Genomic DNA, 8,570 nt, shown 5'->3' on the forward strand with positions numbered 1-8,570 from the left:
TTGTTGAAAGTGGTCTAATAACATTACCATCTCTTTGTCACCCTCATGTGCCCTCATGCCTACCACGAGGGCACCCGTTGGCACCAAGCCGCCCTCATGCGTCCTCAAGCCGCTCTTAACATCTCACGTTGCTTTTCGCGATAACTCTAGCATTTTTTAGTACAAATGTTATGTTAATTTGTGTTCTACCATTGGCTTACCAATATATACTTTAGTATAATTAATTAATTAATAATTAATATAGTGGATTCTAGTTTTTTTAGAAAGTGTGTTATGGATGACGGTACTTTTGTCCCGTCTGTCCGAAGAGAAAATGTTGAGTGAAAATTGTGTGATGATTAAAAAGATGTAACTTTGAGTTGTTGACACTCGGATTAGATCAGTAAAGTGACATGAGTATGATGAATATAAGTTTGTTTCTATATTTGATCTGTTACATACTTGCATAGTGCTCCAGCATGTTGGGTTGCATCATCATCGAATCTACTTTGTGCTGCACAACTAGTTTACCTCCAAAAATGGCATCTACTTGTACCTTTCTTTTTAACTAACAAAATAAAAAAGATAAAAGATAAATTCATCCATTAAAATTATGTAGTACTCCGTAACTGGTTAGTACAACCTATCAATGCATTTGTATAGATTTCAATCTGAATATTGGATTTATCACTGCCCAATAAAAATTTGGGTTTATCACTACCCAATAATAAAAATAAGAAAATGCAGACACACTAATAATTGTATAATAACAAGAGATTTATACGGAGTATAATTTTGGATGATGCTTTGAAGGTTTGTTGTTTAATACATAAGTAAAGTACTTATTTAAGAATAAGAACGGGATGAATAGGTATAAAATCAATCAACCCATTAAATACACCATTCTCAAATAAATCAGTCAAATTTTACATTTACCCAAAACATGAATTTTGAAAATCTACAGTAACTTTTGATGCCGTAGAACTTGGGTAACATTTGCATAGAAACCAACTAAAACGAATATACTCCGAGTGTTATAGTAACTGGTAACTGTTCTACAAATTTGAAACTGATTCTCAAATGAAAATGGTAGGATTCACATTTTCACACATACATTGAGAAGCAGGCTAACCCAAAATTCAATCCATAAAAAGTGAAAACTACACAAAATACATCCTAAACCATGGTAGCTAAAGTAGGAAGCAAAGAAATCCAAGCTACCAAATTAACCCAACAGAATCAAACTCGAGTAGTTTACGATTAGACTTCAAGAAAATCATTTACACAAATCTCCTATGGGAGTATGGGGCATATAGTTGATAAAATTTTATCCCAAGATGAATCCTTCAAGTAAAATGAAAGTTCATACCAAAGACTAAAAACACAAACTTAACCAAGGACACAAATTTTTTTGTAGCAGCATCATATGAGGATGTTAATCTTAAACCAATTTGGTTTCTATATATTAGATTATGATGTGTGTATAATGGTGTCTTTCATAAATGCTACAAAATTACAGTTGAAATGCAAGAAGAAAATGGGAATTAAACTGGGTGCAAGCCTAACCTTTTGTAACACATGAAAAGGATAACCACATTTTACTCCATTTCTTTTTCTGGTCCAAAATATACAGTACAACAAGCTGAAACTAATACAAGAAAGCATCCAACAAGTTTACCAAATGACACCACAACCCGGGATGATCCCATGCCCCATAACTGGAATAACGCAATCTGAAATCATGTCACAAACACATAAATTATTATATCATGAAGTTCCATCACTCGCGTCACAAAAAGTAAAAAAATAAAACAATAAAAAGACAATATTTCCACATGGTCATCTAACTTGTACACAATAATTGATGTCTAAATCAAAGTTTGTTATGTAAAAAAAAAAAAAACTGCCTCTGATTTCCCATTTACCCCAAGTTTTATTGTATACAAGATTAGCGTATTTAACAGTATAAACAAGCCCTCTGCATTATGCACTAATCTATCACGGATTTTTATTTTTACCAGAAGAGGAGGCTTCAAGGAAGCTCTTTGCAATAAAGGTAGATGCATTTATGCATACCAAAAAGGGTATAATATGCACCCATATCTATCAAGAATAGGTTCTTTATGTTTTCTGGATTTTCAGAAAAGCAAACTTTTTCAAAAATAACCTAAAATGATTTTGACATTCTCATTAACTTGACATTGTTTAAAGTAAAAAACACAAACTTATGGGACCATCTCCAGTCACTTATTTATTTTATAACTTTTTTGCTGTCAATGAATGTAGTTTGTTATAACAATTTTCACTACCTTTAGGCTGGTTAATTAGAGTTATTAATAGCAGCTTCAAATCGTTAACCAAAGTGCTGGGAGAAAGATGACTTTTTAAATTAAAATTATACAAGCAGGAAGTTTATTTACCTCAAGGTACTGAATATTCGCAACTTTGTTTGTTTTTTCAAGTTGAAGACCACGTGCCAGAAATAACTGCGGAAAAATAGTGTTATTCTTGGATTAAATTTTTCACGGAGTGACCACAATAAGATACCCAAATAAAATATAGAGTATGTGACCTACTGACAATTTATATTATTTGAGTGTACTAATATGGACTAAAGTTTAGGAGTTTACCTCGGCAAAAAAGGCCAGTATGCTCAGGACAATCATAAGAATGAATGAATAGAAGCTAGGCAACACAAAGTCCTGCAACAAAATATTAAACAAGTAAAGATAATAATGGATGGCATTGACAGGTGAAAACTTTAAAAGGAAAAAAAAGTTTACCCTAACTTATCTCTGGTAACTATCAAATTTAAAATGCAGAATATCTCCAACAACGTAATGAAATTGATTAAAATATGAAAATGAATTCAAGTAGGACAGTAGTGATTCACAATACAGAAGCTCAGGTAGAGTAAAAACTTATGGCATTCCAATTTATTGACAGAAATTTATGTTCAATGGTGCCACCACATGCTTCCTACACATTTAATATTCCATCCATCCTAAAAATTTCAGTGTTTGACTTGGCACAAGGTTTATGAAATGTTCTTTTTCGAATTACTTAACTAAATACATATAATAAGATGAAACTAAGAAAAATTTTGGCCCAGAATCAAAGTTGCTAATTTGTTGTCATGACTACTAATGGGTATATACATTTAAATACGATTGGAATCGTTCTAAAATATCAAGTATTGCATTGTTGGGGGTACAACTCAAACCTAACAAATTGCTAGTGAGTTTTTAGTAATGAGTACCACAATTCTTGGCGAACATTTCACACTACCATCATGACATTGTAAAGTCAATTAAATTAACTAAGCAAGCGAATTGTTGACCGTGATAACTCAAGCATATTTATATTGACATGAATTACCATATTAAAGTATATAATGGACTCTCAGTTAACTTAGCAAATGGACATTGGCGACCTTCATGCACGGATTATCATATATGTCAACAACATGACATCACAACTATATAAAACTCTTTAAAATTTATAATATTAAATAGCAGTCTTACTTCAGTGGTAATCATGCATATTGCTGCAGCAGTAGTAGACAGAAGACCAAACGAAAATATTGTACCCCTGAAATAGAAATGATATTATTAACAAATATAAGATAAAACTTGAATATACAGATGAAACAAAAAATTAGTGAAATGATGCTTACACAGGTTGGTCACAGGCCTTTGCTCCGGCCCTTACAAGGCAGTAACTCACTCCACCAGCTCCTGATGACACTAAACCAATCAAAACCGCAAATACATGGCCTACTCCATGGATATGTGGACCTTTAGATACAGATATTCCTGCACAAAAAAAGGAACATACGTCATAAATCTAGAAATATAACATCTGACAAGACAAAAGGAATAGATTGGCATTACTAAAAACTAAACTACTAAATTATGGTTAAAGGTTGACAGTTGTAATTGGCCCCACCCTAGTCCCTATAGTTCGAGTATTTGTAATTAGATTCTTTCAATGAATAACATCACAAAGTGATATACAACATCAGGAGTGATGTCGTTACTTGATACCTTATCGTGGTAGGTATGTATATATATGTTCCAAGCCTTTAACTTCAGAAATTAATGCTGAACTCTTTCTCCATTTACACTATTATGTCTAGGTTCATTAGATGTCATTTACATTTAGTTTGCATAAAGTAGTACACATTATATAAAAAGTTCCCACCTCAGTTATAAAATCAAAAGTTTATGTTGAGTTTACTAATCAATAGTCAAAAAAAATTCTATACACGAAATTTTCATAGAACAAAACCTGTTAAACCTAGGTGCAATGAGAAAAAAGGTGGTAAATCAGCGAGAAAGAAGTATATCAAGAGATAACAACCAATACTCATTCAAATGGATTTATAAACTCACTTCTGTACCTTCTATGCTGGTACCGGATCCAAGTATAAAAAGCACACCAAAGAAACTGATAGCAATACCTGAAAAGCATATATCACATCATGACAAAAAATGCTTAATAGTTTGAGAAATTAGAAGATAAATTGCAAGAAAAATACAATACAGGCTAGTTTTTAGACTGGGTAGAACCGTAAGATTTTAGAAAGCCATAGATAGCCAACTGCTATTTCTATTTTCATGTTCACTCACAGAATACATAAACCACTCTCAAACTCCTCAAACATTATCAAAATCTAGCATACAATTTCCATCATGTTGATTGAACGATTATGAGCCTGATAAATGGTATAGATATTGAAAAGTGCCAGAAATACTTTGGTTTCTCCATATATTTACAATCTAGACACCGGTTTGCACAAGGCTGAGCAGCATGTCATATTATACCTTCTAGGTTTGCTATGCAACTAATCCCAAATTACCCCACAAAGGCAAATAGATGTACCAAACATACAAAACCTTTCTATCTAAGTATTAAATATATATACAATATTGAATTAATCATAATAAAAGCCGTTACCGTACCTGCTACTTCAGCTATTTTCAAATTCTCATGCAAAATGAATCGCGCAGCCACTGAGGCCATTATTGGAGTTGTAAAGCTTAATATCATAGCTTGAGATAGAGGTAATCTGTGAATACTGCAAAATAAAGCCTTCTTCAAATATTAAGAGAAAAGCTTTCCCTTCTGGACAAATACTAAAATCATCCACTTAAAAAACCCATAATACTCATTAAAGTATAATTAATACTTGATAGTTTAACAAAAAGGTGAACTGTGGTTGGTGCAGGAGGATGACTTACCAGTAAATGAAAGTTAACAAAGATATACATCCAGTAAGAGCCCTTGAAACTAAAAGATTTCTGACGTTTCCAGGTCCAAATATTGGTTCTCCGCTTCTTCTTAACCACATAAACGACAATATTGAAATAATGACACATCTTGTGAATGCTATCTCAAAAAGAGGAATTGCTTGAGCTGTTATAACACAAAAAAAAAAAAAAAAAAAAAGACAGATCAATTGAAGGCCAAACTGGCAGAACTATTACTGCAAAGAAGCTAGAATAAACATGTTAAAAGTGTGTGATACTATATCCTAAAGGTTGATACACTATCTAGGTGAAATTATAAGACTTGATGCCTCGGCACACATTTTTTTATATAGATATAATAAACCTAACATATTTGGATTGGAGATTTGAGAAATGACGAAGTTAGTATGTTGAAAAATATTCAAATTCTTCTGCTTAGTAGACATAAGTGGCATGCAATCATTGACATATTCATATACAGATAAATCCTAGGTACAAGCCTAGTGCATATGGCATTTGGAGAAAGATCTTAGAACTGGGCTAACTAAACCTTGATGTTATGAACCCTTCTATATTAGATGTTTTTTCTTTAGATGCATCTTCTAATGCTAACTTCTAGACACAAAGTGGTCTTCTCAGATTCTTTTATTTTCTAACTTATCAGGTGCCTCTGAGCACACAGAAGAACTTGATTAACTATGTAAAGTTTGGTTACGTTAGTAACCGAGTTTAAAGACATACGTAATAGAATCTTTCAGAAGTAAACAAAGAATGAAACATCAGATCTAGGACAATGCAGGGGATTATGGTTGGCATTAAATTTGATTGGAGAGAATCCAGCTAAAGATAAGATAAACATCAAATAATTTTTAACTACGGAAGCAGTCTCTACCCTTAGGTATTGTTGTTGTGATAATGGATCTAATCTGTATGTGCGTACATGTAATGAATTTGCTTTAATGAAAATCTTCATTTCTCCCCCTCACACTGCTATAATGCATGTCTACAATGTTGACCATTAAGATCCATATTCGTTTACCAAACACAATGCTTGAGTTTAATTTTAATCAAGTGTCGCTTCATCCTTTCACAGCTAGCAATAAATAACAAATTCATTCTATGATGATGCACACATACTCAGGTACTCATCAACAGATACGAGAGAAAGAAGTGTATTATGTCTCCGTATACAGGGAGTTAAAGTGTAAGTTAGAGCAAAAATACATATTCAGAGTAACAAAATAGCATACAGTATCATTATTCTACTGATTTAGTAGAGGCCTTGAGAAAATTAACTACTAACCAGAGCCAACATCGAGAAGAACTTCCATCACACAGTATATAGACGCCGATAACACCGTACATAACAAACCAGAGTACCTAGATCCAGTCCATAACCACATAACAAACTGTGTAAACGGCGATATCTCCGTTTCAATTAATCTTGCAATTTGCTCCTACATTAGCCACAAATATTATCAGTGAAGTACTGAAATGAGCAACAAATTAGGGTTTCCAGATCATTTACACAGATAGATATAGATTTCCGAAATACCTTATTAGCTTTTCGCCTAGGGTAGGAAACGGTAAATATATTGATTTTAGGTTTGTCTGATTGCGTTAAAAGAGGCGTAATCTGGTCTTCATCAGCTGAATCGGAAGGTTCGGTAGATGCTACTAATTCCACCACATGAGAATGTTGTCGTTCTTCATCACCGTCAGTACCTGTGGAATCCATTTTTTGCATTCAATTGAAACCCTAACTCTGTGTAAAATTGATCGAATTAGGTCAACATAAACGAAATTTGAAGAAGATGAATGAATACAACGATGATGATGATGATGATTAATCGTATTGATATCTATCGGTCAATGGATTGGAAATTGAGAGTGACGTCCCAACGGTCAACTTTGTTATCCATCGATCAAATAAACTTTTTGATAAATCTATGAAGTGCTCTAAAATTGTGTATTATAAATTTTTTTCTTAATTATTAAAAGATTAATAATAATTTATTCTTCTATTCTTTTTATTATTATTATTATTATTATTATTATTATTATTATTATTATTATTATTATTATTATTATAATAATAATAATAAACTTAAAAGTATTAAAACTTACAAAAAAATTAGTGGGGAGCCTAGAGACAATCTGGGCCCCCACACCTCTAACAATAGCAAAACCTATCCTAGTAAAAATATGAGCAGCAGCACCGGCACCAATATCTTGCGCCATCGAACTCTTCTGAACCCGCTTTAGCAAAGAAACAGCATCCTTTTCTAATTCCCCAAGGGAAGAAAATGAGAAAGGAATGAAACCATAACCAATCGACAGACAGCTAGATTCGTACTTGACCCGCTTCCGACGAGCCGCATCAACCACAGCACGTCCAGGGACAAAGTCAGAAAGCCCAGACTGTGTCAAAGGAGAAGACCCTGTCAAGTCAACACAAACATCGCGACCACAATCCCAGGAATAAAGTAACACATCTGCAGGTCTGAGGGCCCTGTCGTTCCCTCCAGACAACCCAATGTCAACCTCCTTTCTCGCTGAAATCCCAGATCGATAACAAACATCAACAAGGGAATCCCGAACAACATTATGTCGATGCTTAATACCCACCATACTAGCACAAGACACCGCGTGATCCCCGAAAATATCCCCAGTAAAAACCCTTGAACAGGCAGAGCATGCCGTCGAGATAGAGAACAATGGAACACCCAACCGGTAGCACAACACACATCGGTAAGTCTTTGCGTTCATCGTCTGACCCAACCCCAAAATAGGGACTGCCCTTAGCCAAGCAGAGGTGTGATCACCCTGCTGCGATTTCCATAAGGCCGATTGTCGGGGAGATAACGAAAAAGTGGATTCTGCAGAAGCGGTAACCTTTGTGAAATAAACATCTGCCAATTTCTTCATGAGTATTGGGGCAGCGACCTCACTCGAATTACCTAAAATATCAAACCCAACTGTTTTATAAAACAGACCCAATGCATCTTCAAAAGCACGACCAAGACCAACAATACTCGCATGACGAAGTAATTCTAATTCAAAATTCTAATACATTAAGATAATGACATGTTAACAAGTAAGATAATTGGATTAGATAAAGACTCATGATAATAACCAATATGACATGTAAATCAATCATGGTGTTACTATGGATTAATATGAAATGGAGGTGTTGTTTGTTTTTTAGTATTCAAATCTTATCATGTCTTATATATGCGAATTTGTAGACCTTTTTACCGTAGATTATTTGTTTTTTTAAAAACATAAGATAAAATAATGTTTTATTGTATCTGCAATCTCCCAAACTTAGAATTATGT

At 33.7% G+C, this 8,570-nt stretch overlaps 1 protein-coding gene across 2 annotated transcripts; it reads right to left on the reverse strand.

The window, feature by feature from the left end:
* Positions 1–376: 376 nt before the first annotated feature.
* Positions 377–7,107, reverse strand: LOC139872594 (uncharacterized). Of its 2 annotated transcripts, XM_071860509.1 has the most exons (11): positions 6,787–7,107; positions 6,535–6,688; positions 5,223–5,397; positions 4,944–5,059; positions 4,382–4,441; positions 3,656–3,794; positions 3,504–3,570; positions 2,610–2,681; positions 2,400–2,465; positions 1,546–1,712; positions 377–547 (listed from the first exon to the last, which is right to left on the reverse strand). In XM_071860509.1, exons 1-10 carry the CDS (start codon positions 6,976–6,978, stop codon positions 1,578–1,580), a joined length of 1,176 nt encoding a protein of 391 aa, XP_071716610.1. In that variant the 5' UTR covers positions 6,979–7,107; the 3' UTR covers positions 377–547; positions 1,546–1,577. The 2 variants fall into 2 exon arrangements, with proteins under 2 accessions (XP_071716610.1, XP_071716609.1); XM_071860508.1 differs by lacking the exon at positions 377–547 and having other exon boundaries at positions 1,440–1,712; positions 6,787–7,106.
* Between the last annotated feature and the right edge of the window lie 1,463 nt (positions 7,108–8,570).

Source organism: Rutidosis leptorrhynchoides, chromosome 10 (genome assembly GCF_046630445.1).
Source record: "Rutidosis leptorrhynchoides isolate AG116_Rl617_1_P2 chromosome 10, CSIRO_AGI_Rlap_v1, whole genome shotgun sequence".
Lineage (NCBI taxonomy): Eukaryota > Viridiplantae > Streptophyta > Magnoliopsida > Asterales > Asteraceae > Rutidosis > Rutidosis leptorrhynchoides.

Bases quoted from the DNA above. Each gene is read 5' to 3' on its own strand.
- LOC139872594 (XM_071860509.1), bottom strand. From the start codon at position 6,978: ATGCAAAAAATGGATTCCACAGGTACTGACGGTGATGAAGAACGACAA. The intron at 3,795-4,381 runs GTACAGAAGTGA...TTTTTTGTGCAG, and splicing joins ATCCGGTACCAGCATAGAAG to GAATATCTGTATCTAAAGGT. The intron at 2,682-3,503 runs GTAAGACTGCTA...ATTTTGTTGCAG, and splicing joins TATGCATGATTACCACTGAA to GACTTTGTGTTGCCTAGCTT.